General features: G+C 47.9%; 1 protein-coding gene across 1 annotated transcript in view; it reads left to right on the top strand.

The window, feature by feature from the left end:
* The window catches only part of LOC146835058 (vitamin D3 hydroxylase-associated protein-like), a 686483-nt gene that overhangs the window by 593141 nt on the left and 80132 nt on the right, over nucleotides 1-13210 (top strand). Inside the window, exon 13 of the mRNA XM_085602724.1 lies at nucleotides 1926-2034. Within this exon, the coding sequence (XP_085458850.1) occupies nucleotides 1926-2034 (109 nt within the window). The remainder of the gene's footprint in view (nucleotides 1-1925; nucleotides 2035-13210) is intronic.

Here is a 13210-nt window from a genome sequence, read left to right as displayed (position 1 = left end):
TCTTTTGCTCAGCTTTAGGTCAATTTTATTTGGCCTTTACAATTTGAGGGGTTTAGGGGTCTCCCCTCCCTGTTTTGCACCATACAGATATTGTAACTTACTGTACCAACGTTTATCTGCAGAGCGCCACTACTTCCTAATATTTGAATACCCTGTTCTAAGAATTTTGACACTGGGGTGCGGCGCATACAGGTGCAGGGCTGGGGTGCGGTCCTGGGGTACGGTGCGGAGGGGGGGGGTACGGTGCTGACATACGGGGTACGGTGCTGACATATGCGGGGGAGGGGGGGCTGTACGACTCGTATCCGGGCACAAGTTTACCCGTGTACATGTGTGCTACAGCGCTCGCTCCGTACGGGGCCTTTTACATGCGGTTGTGTATTCGGACGGGCGGTACGGATCGTACTTGCGCGCTCGGACTTCTGTTTTGCGATTTGCACGTGAAAATGTCCGGCTCCCTCTCGTACACTTTTCCCGATGCTATTCGGACATAAAAATTTCTGGCTCCCTCTCGTACCCTTTTCCCGACGCAATTCGTATGTATTTTTCACGTACGAATCGTACTTCGCAGTTTGTACGGTACTTGTACGATTCGTACGTGAAAATATACGGATACGAGTCGTACGCAATTTTTTTTTGCCGGATCGGAATCGCCACCTAAATGTTGAGGGTGATAAGAGTATTGAATGTGAGAAGGTTTCTGGGAGTGGATCTTTTTGCAAGAAGAATGCATGAATGCAATGTTTGGCTATGAATTTGTATGTGGGTTGTTTTTCATAATATAACTATATACCTGTCTCTGCTACAACTTTGGAAACTAGCAGACATGCTAATATGCAAATTTGGTGGAATTCTCTGGCATACAGATTGTGTCCTATGCTGATGACACTCAGTTTCTTCTTACATCGGACAGGATCGCTCCTATTGCTTTGCGCAGATTTAAGTAATGTCTGAAAGCGATCTTCAGTTGAATGCAGCACAGTAATCTTCAGTGCAATGCCAATAAAACTGAGATCCTTTTCTTTGGTTCATGTCACGCAGTGTGGGATGGGGAATTTTGGCCCAGTCATATTCCAGCCCCACCAGTCGGGCTTCTTTAGTGAGCAAAGTGGGGTTAAAGTTTTATAATCTTTGCTACTTTTCACTCCGGGGTGGTGGGCATTGTGGGCTTGTGCATTAGGCTTGAAAAATACATAAAGAAATGTCTGTATTTACTGCCGTCAGAGACCCAGAAAAGTGTAATTTATACTCTCATTACGTCTTGGCTCAAGAGCTCAGTGCTCTTTACTGGGTCCTTCCGGCCTTCCAGCTGAAGAGTCTTCAGTTGGTTCAGAATGCTGCTGATTGGCTTCTGCTGAAGCTTCCCAGAGGGGCGCATAGCCGCCTTCATCTTAAGGAGCTTCATTGGTTGCCAGTTAAGGAGAGGATTCAGTTTAAAGGCCTTCTTTTGACCCATAGAGTTTACCACCAAACCAGCGCTGCATATCTGGCCAAGAAGTTTACACCATTTCACTTGGCGAAAACTCTATGCTCTTCTAGCACCCGTTTGGGCATGGTTCCTCCAATTAAAAAGAAAAGATGGGGTAACATCGCTGCCACGGGCCGGAATGATCTCACGTCGCATTTACGAGCCAAGAAAGATGAGTACTATTTCAGGCGTAATTTGAAAACTTGGCTATTCCTCCCAGTATTTCAGTTGGTTGTTTCTTTTGCATTGATGGTTCCCTGAATCCGCTTAGCGCTGGGACACTGTCCAGGCAGCCGTGCGTTTTATAAATCATTATTATTATTATTATTATTATTACTATTATCATTATTATTGTTATTACAACTATTATTATATGTATTATCGCTTGTGAGAAACCAATATGTCAAACATGTCTTGTGTTGCCTGTTCTCACTTGATTCTTTCCCTTTCTACTCAGGACTACAAGGAGAAGTTTATTGCGGAATGGAAGAAGCTGAAGCTGGATGTTGTTCTTTGTCCAATGTTGGGTCCTGCTTTTAATATTGGGTACCCTGGACACCTATTTGGTAGTGTATCATTTGGGGGGTAATCTTACTTTCATGGTTTGTTGTATATGCTGTGAGCCCAAAAATGTTTTCAGTTTCCAGGTCTTACTGTATGTAGGTTTGGAGGGGGGGGTGGGGCAGACAAAGACGGCGGTGGCAGGTCCCATTCTATTTGGCTCCTTGTAGGTTGATTAATTGTGCTCTTACTGCAGTCTAGAGTAGTGATTTTGAAACCTTCCTATGTATAATATGAGACTTCTTCTGGATTTTTGTATCCAAAACCCATGGCAATAAGGTAAGGTGGTTTCTGTAGCTTTTACATCAGATAACACTACTTCAGACCAGGCTTTTTCAATGAGTAGCTCGTGAGCTACTGGTCGGTCTCCAAACACATGAAGTAGCTCTCCCGAGTGCATCCCAGCGTACTGAATTAGAAGCTTATGCTTGGTTGAATTAATATATGCATACTTGTATAGTGTGTATTCAAGATGAAAATGTGTCTATTTTCAGAACTCATAAGCTGATGTTTCGAGAAAAAAGGTTGAATTTCCAATATATATCTAAAGCTCATATTTGAACGATAAATCATGCGCCATAGGGGAGACTTATTACTGATATTGTTACCTTGGGCGCAGTAGTATTGCAGCCATGGCTGTTAGGTATTAGACAAATAGAGGCATTCAACACTGATCTAGCCTTTTTTACATCACTGCTGGCAACCCTGCCTGATAAACTGAGGTAATCGCTAGTGGTAATCTTGTTTGTTGTGGCCACTATAACACCACTAATAATATTAGTAGTTCGGGAGAATTTTCACTGACCATAAGTAGCTCTTAGTAAAGAAAAGGTTGAAGACCCCTGTTGTGTTTAAATCTATAGACTTGTGCATTCATGTGCATAAGATTCATCAGTCATAATTACATGGCTGTTCATCCTGTGGAAGAGGTGTGGAGCAGCCGCCAGGGTGCCTGATTCCAGACCATGGGGTTCACGGTTTGATCCCCGGTGCTGGCGGCAGGTTAGCCCAGCACCATGTAACTCTGGGCAACAGCTCACTTAATCTTCCGTATGGCCCCCAGCGCCAGGACACCTCTCCGGAGGTAGATGTGTGCTTTTACAAATGCTGGTATCCTCAAACTGTACTCAAGGGCTGAAATTTGAAGTGCCACACACAGCGTTTAACTAGAGCTGTGGAAGTGATGGTCTTTATTATGATTATGCTCTTCGGAGAGGCCCCCCTCCTATGGACACCAGAATGGTGGCCGACCGATCTAGGCCCCCATCCCGCTCCCAAGCTTACAGTTAAAAACCTGGGTATCCATCTGGATCAAGCCCTCATCCTGAAAGAGCATGCTACCCAGACAGCAGGTTCCTGTTTCCATATAATAGGCCTGCTCCGTCGAGTCTTCCCTTTGCTTCCTGACTCTACCCGGAAAACTTTAGTCCAGGCACTTGTACTAAGCCGTCTGGACTTCTGTAATGGCCTGCTGATCTCCGCCAATGATGCCTCACTCAGCGGACTGCAGGTAGTCCAGAATACGGTGGCACGATTGGTCCTCAACGCTCCCCCATGACCCCTTCTCACCCTTTTCTTATGAAGCTGCACTGGCTCCCTATCCGCCAACGGGTCAGATTTAAAATCTGCTGCACTATTCATAAGTCATTGCTTAATCTGGGTCCCTCCTATCTCTCGGAGAAATTCATGCCATATGTACCTTCTAGATCTCTCCTCTCGAGTGCAAAACATCTTCTTGTGGTGCCTCGAGTAAGAAAGGCTAGATTAGGAGGAAGAGCTCTCTCCCATCTTAGCCCTCGATACTGGAATGAGCTTCCTATGATTTTGAGACAATGCATGGATCACCTACAATTTAGGAAGCTGCTTAAGACCACTCTTTTCTGCGCTTGATTTTGTTGTAGCTGCAACACACCCTCACGGCCCGTCCTAAGCGCAGAGATACCCCTTCGGGGGTCGATTCAAGCGCTATATAAGAACAGAAAAGAAATAAAATAATTATCGCTCGTCCATCCATTCTAGCGTGCAATATTACATAATGCCCCTCTGGGTCAGTAACATGGTGAAGGTATTGGAACAGGACCCCTGGGGCTATCCATATAAGGGCCCCTCTAGCAATCCCTGAGTACGAGGTGGCGTAAATATGTCCCCTCCATCGTCGTTTTAGACATGCAATCGTGTCCCCCTATACTTGCGTTTCCTGTAGACATGCAATAGATATCCTATACCGTTTTAAATAAGCAAATACACGCCGTCTTTTTTCAAGTATTGCAATTCCCCTTACATTCCAGGTAAGTAATTTTACTACGGGAGAAGCCATAATCTCTCAGCATGCATAATACTGCACAACGCGAGTGGAACTTCACTGACATCACCATTTGCTGTTGTGGTAGGGTAATCTTTCCATGTGGAGTCCCCTCCCCCCCATGAATGAACCCATAACTAGTGCAACATGCACAACCAAATAATTCTCCGTCCCCCCCACCGCTTGGGCAGTCGTGTGAGTTTCATTGCTAGCCATACAACCAACAGAAAATTCAGCGCTAACCGCCCCATGCCACCCTCCACCCAATTCCTATACAACTTTATAAATTGTGCTAGGGATAGGCAAGGCCCAGGTCTATCTAGGCCTCGCAGGACTCCCCGCCCTACTACACTGTAGCAATTGCTATGCTAGGGGACCGGAATTGCCTTGGTGCGAGATCACTTTCCAGCATTCCAGGCAGACCTGAACTCTGATGAGGGAGTTGTTTCCTCACATCTGCCCAGTGTATCCCCTAATCCAACAATCATCTTAATAAGCAGATTGGTTCTACTTATACAATGCCCACAACGCCTTCAACTTTCAAACATGTGTAAGTCCATGTCCACATATTGTGGTATTTAGTCACTTATCTGTTTCTTCGGCCAGTAGAAGCGGAGTAGCGTGATTCCTGTTCATTATCCTGATCACCATTCTCAGTCTCAGGGTCCTGTGTTAGTTCTATGGATTCCGGCACAGTCTCAGTGTCTGAAGACTGCAGAGTGCCGTCATTCAGGACTTTAATGCGACCTCTATCAATTGTCGCATCCAGGCGTTGCTGTTGCCTGGACCGCCGTCTATCCTGGGTCGGAAGTTTCGCAGTTTGGTTACCCGTCGACCCAGTGGACGAGACCAGACGTCACCCCCCCTCCTCTCCTCTGGTATCCAACCAGTCACTCACGTCTACTAAAGTGAAGAAGAATAATGCTCGACCTTCGTTCTCAACTCGCAGTTTTGCAGGAAACATGAGACCGTACTTTAAATTCAAGTCTCGCAGTCGTAGCTTGACTGCGATGAAGGATTTCCTCTGTTCCTGCACTTTCTGAGTATAGTCTGGGTACAGTGTGATTGATTGGCCTACAAAGGAGAACTGCCCCCCTCTGCGGGATGTTTGGAGGAGAAGGTCCCTATCTCGATAGTTAAAGAGTTTTGCTATTATGGCTCCAGTGGGTGGACCAGGCTTGGGCATCGGCACAAGCGCCCTATGCGCTCTTACAATATTAAAGAATTTTTATAGACCAGTGGGGGCGATTTTTTTTAATCATCCAGTCTTCCAGGAATAATTCCACTGAGGGGGCCTTCTGCTTTTTCGGTGAAGCCAACAAATCTTAGGTTGCTTCTTCTTGACCTCCCTTCGGAATACTCTGCCCTCTTGTACAGCCTTATAGCCTGTTTTTTTTAGTTCGACCACGGTGGCGGATAGACTTTTCATCTCTTTCTGTAGCATAGCAACGTCCTTTTCCGTGGTAGACACCCTGTCCATGACCTTTCGAAGGTCGCATCGTAACGGGTTTACGTCTACGGCCTCAGCGTCAATCCTGTGGACCATATCATCTCTAGTTGCTTGGATCGCTTGCATCACATCCATTAGTGTGGGGTGGTCACCGTGATCTTTCTCTCTGGGAGTTTTTCCAGAATTTGTGCCCCCACCACTACATTCCAGGCCTGGCTGCACGGGGTAGGCATAATTTGAGATTTTATTCGCTTGAACTTTAGACGTCTTGTCTTTCATCATATTGTTCCCCGGTGCCACCTCCCGGGTTCCAGTTACCAATGAAATCTCTTGTTGACCGTGTTCAGGAGATTGCCAACCTGCTCTGCGTCTTGCAGTCGATCTACAGTGGTCCACTGTATTGTGGCCTATCTGGTCTCTATATCCTCCCTTATACAGTCATAGAAAGGCAATTCTTAGTCGCTTTGGGGCATATCGGCAACTAGGCGATATAAAATTATCGCTGCTTTTGCGTCCGTTTTCGGGCGAAAAGCGGCGATAATTTTATCGCCTAATTAGCAAGGTCACGCTATCGCGTGAAACCTTGCATTAGCACCCGGATTCTTAACGCCCAGCTTTGCATCTCTAATGAGTGGGCGTTCCTGACCTGACATGACTGGACAAAAATGTCGCTAAGCGACATTTCTCCTATCATCAACCCCCACGATATGAAGCATAGCGGCAAGAAAAGTAGCGATAACCCCTGTTATCGCTACTTTCCTTACGCCTGCTTCAGGACACGCCCACAGAAAGGCAGCCGGTCCCCAGGCCAAGCCGTGCAGTCGGCGTACGGTCTTCCGCGGCTCAAAAGGCACCGCCGTGCCCGATGATCGTCTCTGCCGGCACCGCTGTGCCGGATCGCTTATCAGGTCCGCAACCCTTCCAGCGTCATAAGGCAGGATCTCTGTGCAACTCTCTTTGCGTTGGGGCTGTTATTTTAGGGCAGGATGCCTCAGGATGTTTAAAATATCAGGCCGCTGCGAGGAGCCCGGCAAGGCACGTCTAGCCGGCCATGCTGCCAAGCCACGCCCCGTTGATTGCTACTGATGTAATAGAATATCCTGTCTGCTGTATTACAAGCTCAAAGAGATAATTGACTTGTTATACAGAGGACAAGATATCCGTCATGTTTGTGACAAGGTAACCTGGTGTGTCAAACTCAAATCAGGTCCTTTGTCTTGTAAATTGATTTGAAACATTGAATATGTAGAACAATGGTTCTGCTCCCTTTGGTGCAAACCCATTGATATTAGAATAATTTAATTTGCTCAGTTTTAACCCTGGTGCTAAAGTTCACTTCTCAGTAAACAGTGCTGCATTTCTCAGTACTGGAATTGAGCAGCAACGAGCTGGTTTCTGGATGTGAAAACTGTTGCTGAGCCAGATCTCTGTTCAGTCTGAGCATGCACGTTATTCTGACTACGTTTCAGTGTAGTATGCCTGCCTTGGGCCACATGCAGCAGCACAAGCTCACATTGAGCCTCCTATGGTAGCCATGCAACAGAATCAATTGTTACCAATTTTGAGGGAGACATTGAGTTAAAACTGTTTAGGTTATAGCAGCTGCTTGCAGGAGGTGCTCATCTCACTGGATTGATTGCAACCTCTGGCCTGCAAGTTACACAAGGATCTCTAAAGCACAAGCATAAACCCAATGAGCTGTCTTATGTGGAACACACGTATTGGACAGACCTCTGGCCAAAGATGACATTAGCATCTCCCTAGCCAGAGCATCAATCAATCAATCAATTGCATTTATAAAGCGCGCTACTCACCCGTACGGGTCTCAAGGCGCTGGGGGGGGGTCAGTTCTCGAAGAGCCAGGTCTTGAGCTGCCTTCTGAAGGGGAGGTGGTCTTGTATGGTGTGAAGGTAGCTGGGAAGAGAGTTCCAGGTCTTCGCTGCTAGGTAAGAGAAAGACCTGCCTCCGGCAGTGGCTTTGCGAATGCGAGTTACGGCTGCCAGGGCTTGTCCGCTCGAGCGTAGGGTGCGGGGAGGAGTATAGAAGGAGACGCGGTGGTTGATGAGTTTTGGTCCGAGGTTTTGCAGGGCTTTGTGTGCGTGGGTGAGGAGTCTGAAGGTGATCCTCTTGTTGACCAGTGGAGTTTCTTCAGGTGTCCGGAGATGTGGTGGTGACGGGGTATGTTCAGGATGAGTCGTGCGGCTGCGTTCTGGATTCGTTGAAGTTTCCTCTGCAGTTTGGTGGTGATGCCGGCGTACAGAGTGTTCCCATAGTCCAAGCGACTGGTGACGAGGGCGTGGGTGACGGTCTTCCTGGTATCGGTGGGGATCCAGCGGAAGATCTTGCGGAGCATGCATAGAGTGTTGAAGCATGCCGAGGTCACCGCGTTGACCTGTCTGGTCATGGAGAGGGATGAGTCCAGGATGAAGCCGAGGTTGCGTGCATGGTCGGTGGGTTGGGGAGTGCTGCCTAGGGCGGGGGGCCACCAGGAGTCGTCCCAGGCGGTGGGTGTAGGGCCGAGGATGAGGACCTCCGTCTTCTCTGTGTTCAGTTTAAGCCGGCTGTCTGTCATCCAGTTCGCTTCTTCCTTCATGCCTTCGTGTAGTCTGGTTCTTGCTGAGGTGGGGTTGTTGGTGAGGGATAGGATGAGCTGGGTGTCGTCTGCGTAGGATATGAGGTTGAGTCCGTGTTTACGTGCGATGTTCGCCAGGGGTGTCATGTAGATGTTGAAGAGGGTGGGGCTGAGGGAGGATCCTTGGGGGACGCCGCAGATGATCTCCGTAGCTGTGGATCTGAAGGGGGGGAGGCGGACTCTCTGAGTTCTTCCGGAGAGGAAGGAGATGATCCATTCCAGGGCCTTGCCTCTGATGCCGGCGTTGTTGAGGCGACGTATCAGGGTACGGTGGCAGACCGTGTCGAATGCTGCAGAGAGGTCCAGGAGTATGAGGGCCACGGTTTCTCCTTTGTCGGTCAGGGATCTGATGTCGTCCGTGGCTGCGATGAGGGCGGTCTCAGTGCTGTGGTTAGCTCTGAAGCCGAACTGTGAGGGGTCGAGTGAGTCGTTGGTTTCCAGGGCGGTGGTGAGTTGAGCGTTGACGATTTTCTCAATCACTTTGGCGGGGAACGGTAGGAGCGAGATGGGCCGGAAGTTTTTGAGTTCGGTGGGGTCTGCTGTTGGTTTCTTTAGGAGGGCGTTCAGTTCGGCGTGTTTCCAGTTCTCCGGGAAGGTGGCGGTGGTAAAAGATGTGTTGATGACGTCTCGGAGGTGGGGTGCGATGATGTTGTTGGCTTTGTTGAAGATGTGGTGCGGGCAGGGGTCGGATGGTGATCCTGAGTGGATGGAGTTCATGACGCGGGTGGTTTCCTTGGTGGTGGTTGGGTTCCAGGTGTGGATGGTGGTGTTGTCGGTGGCGGGTTCCGGTGGAGGGCTCGTGTTGGTTGTGGTGAAGCTGTTGTAGATGTCGGTGATCTTGTGGTGGAAGAAGGCTGCGAGGGAGTCGCAGAGTTCCTGTGAGGGAGGGATGGAGTTGTTTTCGGCGTCGGGGTTGGAGAGCTCTTTGACGATGCCAAACAGTTCCTTGCTGTTGTGGGCGTTGTTGTCTAGTCTGTTCTGGAAGGCTGATTTTCGTGCGGCGCGGAGGAGTTGGTGGTGTTTGCGGGTGGCGTTCTTGAGGGCAGACATGTACTCGTCGCATTAATCACATGAGATTTATCACTGCATTTATACCGTCCCATTTTCAGAATAGACTAAATCTCTGCTAGTGGGAAATGCACCCTGTTTGTTACCAATTATGTAAGGCTTTGCTATAATATTTTTTTATTGTGTAGGAGCCATATAGTGAATTAGTAAATATTCTCCTCAGGTTCAGACTGGCCTCTAGGGCACCCAGGTAGTGCATGATGGGCTGAGCTGGCACCAAAGTGTGTGGGAAGCTTTTTTAGGCAGAAGCCTACCAGACAGCTGCAAAGATTATTGCGGACATCCCAGAAGAAGGCCTAGAAATGTATTCTGCCCATTGCTTACGATTGGCTTTGCCTTATTTCGCTCACATTTGCATGCTTTCTGTTCGCTGGTTTTATTTCTTTTAGACTGCCCAGCTTCATTTTGTCCCTCCCATAGAGGAAAATCCATTTGCCACCTCCCCGAGTGGCTCCTTGTACATTCTTCCATGCAGTGCTTAATTCGTAAAAAAATGAAGTTCAGGTGCTCAAATGTTTGTAGGAGGCCACACACACTCTCCCCTTGGCTACACCCACCTCCTCCACTGGCTCGGCCCACTTACTCTATTGGCTCCGCCCACATCCTCAACTGGCACTGCTGAAAGTCAGAAGTAATACCAGATCTGAATTTCAGCAAGGGATCCTTCCTCCAAGTAAGGTTTTGATAAGAAGTTCCCCTGCCATGTGAACATTTTTGAAAAGATGAAAATGCATTTAAAGCACAATTTTGAAAAAAATTAGCTAAAATGACTAATGCATTGAAAAGTGACATGTGAAACATTCCAGTACTCTGTGCCAATTGGGGGAAAGGACAATACTGGGGTATACTATTTTAAACAGAGTCTAATTGTGTATCATGAGTTTAAAAAGCAACTTTTACATCTCTTATATGACAAAATAAACCAAAACATTCAAAATCACTCTAAACTGAAAAATTGAATAAAATCATGCAATACAGGGCCAGATTGAGAACCCTAAATAGCCCTGGCAAGTTTTGTTAGACCAGCCCCCATACGGTGTGGAGCGAGAGCAGCGAGCCGAACAACTGCTAGAGGGGTTTGGGTAGGATTCTCCCCTCAAGAAAAAAAAATTCATTACATATTTAACTGTATTAACTTTCAGAGCATAGTAAATCGTAAATGATGACTTGACATAAGCACCCAGGCCAGAAAGCATGAAAATGGCACACATAAGCACCCATGCCATAAACCGTGGAAATGTCACACATAAGCACCCGGGCCATAAACCGTGGGAATGTCACACATAAGCACCTAGGCCAGAAAGCATGGAAATGTCACACATAAGCACCCATGCCATAATCCGTGGAAATGTCACACATAAGCACCCGGGCCATAAACCGTGGGAATTTCACACATAAGCACCTAGGCCAGAAAGCATGAAAATGTCACACATAAGCACCCATGCCATAATCTGTGGAAATGTCACACATAAGCATCCAGGGCCAGGCCATAAACCATGGAAATGTCACACATAGGCATCCAGGCCATAAACCGCGGAAATGTCACACATAGGCATCCAGGCAATAAACCGTGAAAATGTCACATATTGGCAAGCAGGCCATAAACAGTGGAAATGCAGTAAAACATCACACTTAAGACCTCAGGCCAAAAAGCATGGAAATGTCACACATAATCACTCATGCCATAAACCGTGGAAATGTCATATATTGGCACCCAGGCCATAAACAATGGAAATGCAGTGGAAATGTCACACATAAGGCCTCAGGCCAAAAAGCATGGAAATGTCACACTCAGTGCTTGATTTGTGCCGGTACTTTCTGGTGCTTCGCACCAGCACTTATTTATCAGGGCCAGGTCTACACTGCCACTGCAAACTCACAACAACAACGCGACTGCACTGCAGTCTGTACGTCAAATATAATTGAGACTGAAGTGTTGTTCAAACTCTGTTGCAGTCTCCAGGGTACCTCGGTGAAGAAGAGTGTTGCCGTGCTGCTGAGAGAGCAAGCCCAATAATAAATCCATTGTCCATGCATGCAATTCAATTTGCCTTCAGTTTAGTGCTGCCGGTGGGCAGGCTACTGATTGGGCTATATTTGGTTCTATGGGGGTAAGGGGCTGCGGCAGCATGCATAACTTTTTATCATTTCAGGGACCACGCCCCGGCACACATGCATCGCAGGAGTCGCCACCAGTTAGCACGACATCGAGGCGGGCACTTAAAAGCAGCTGCAGGCCTCTTAATAAAGGCAGTGCCGCTAGCAGTAACCAGTAAGTCAGGGCACAAGTCCTAAAAAAAGAAGTGGGGGGACGCTGTCACCGGAAGTGACGTCACAACAGGAATCTCATGAAAAGAAGTGGGGGGACGCTGTCACCGGAAGTGACGTCACAACAGGAATCTCATGAAAAGAAGTGGGGGGACGCTGTCACCGGAAGTGACGTCACAACAGGAATCTCATGAAAAGAAGTGGGGGGACGCTGTCACCGGAAGTGACGTCACAACAGGAATCTCATGAAAAGAAGTGGGGGGACGCTGTCACCGGAAGTGACGTCACAACAGGGATCTCATGAGTATTCATATGCCTTTAGATGACGGGGCATTTCACAGCACTGCTACCCCTGGTCTGTTCCTCGATGTCCTTTGCAACCCCCCCTCCCCCCCACTCCCCCGAGGGGGTGCCCCAGTTGCACAACTAAGTGCTCAAAAGTGCACCAGATACAGAAGGACACACATTCCAAGCGTTAACCGCCAACGCCTGCTCGCTCCGCCTCCCAATCACTCCAGCCTGCACACACCACCGGTGCCTCTTAAAGTCTCCAATTACAGATATTAGCATATCTTTGGTAATTTACGGGAAACTTCCCTCCCACCCGGGCTCTCTGCTCACACAATGCTGTCCAGCTTTTGGGCAGGGGGGACGGCGTCCACCCGGAAAAACCTGGTAAAATAAGTTGGGGGACGCCGTCCACCCGCGTGGTACCCCGACTCGAGCCCTGCAGTAAGTAATGAAATAAACCAACGCTCCATTTTCTTGCGTGTGATTACGGTCATGGAGTCAGAGACCTGAGCAATCATGCCACCGGGCACCGTGTGCAATGCTCCGGCCCAGGGTCAGGTAGCTGGGAGGCCAGGGCCTTGCCCTTGGCTTAACCCCTGTCTAAATTGTCTATAAATATTGGTTTCACTTACTTTTATTTGCTCAAATCTGAAATGAAATGCTGTTTTCTTCTCTTTCAGATTCCGGATATTTCTATCCTGATTCCTACGTCATCAAGACTCGTGGCTCAGCCACTCAGGTTGTTTGTGTGGTGTATGCAGTCGATTCAGTCTCTAACAAATAGAGCAGCGCTATTTCTTTAAGCATTTTATATATATGATGAATTGTGGCTTTGTGTATGACCGAGATTGCTTATATTCACCCTCCTCCAGACAATCACCTGAGATGGCTTATTAACCGAGACAAACACCCCCGGGGCTCTATTTTTAGAACACTGTAGCATTGCTTCACAGCACTCATTATAGGAGCTGGGACCACCTTGTGCACTTTTATAAATAAATAGTTTCGAATGGCTGTTGCACACTGTAGTGGGGGTACTGCTTTGGAGGCACAGAACTATCCAAAGGAAAGGCTGCGAACCTTTCACTGAGTTTCTGTCTGCCCTTGGTGACTCTCCAGCTCGTCTTTAACTTTATTTGGTCACAAATAGTTCGGAAGGAACAGAGAGAG

The sequence above is a fragment of the Triturus cristatus genome, chromosome 4_2 (genome assembly GCF_964204655.1).
Source record: "Triturus cristatus chromosome 4_2, aTriCri1.1, whole genome shotgun sequence".
Lineage (NCBI taxonomy): Eukaryota > Metazoa > Chordata > Amphibia > Caudata > Salamandridae > Triturus > Triturus cristatus.
This window is presented reverse-complemented; position numbering and strand designations above follow the sequence as displayed.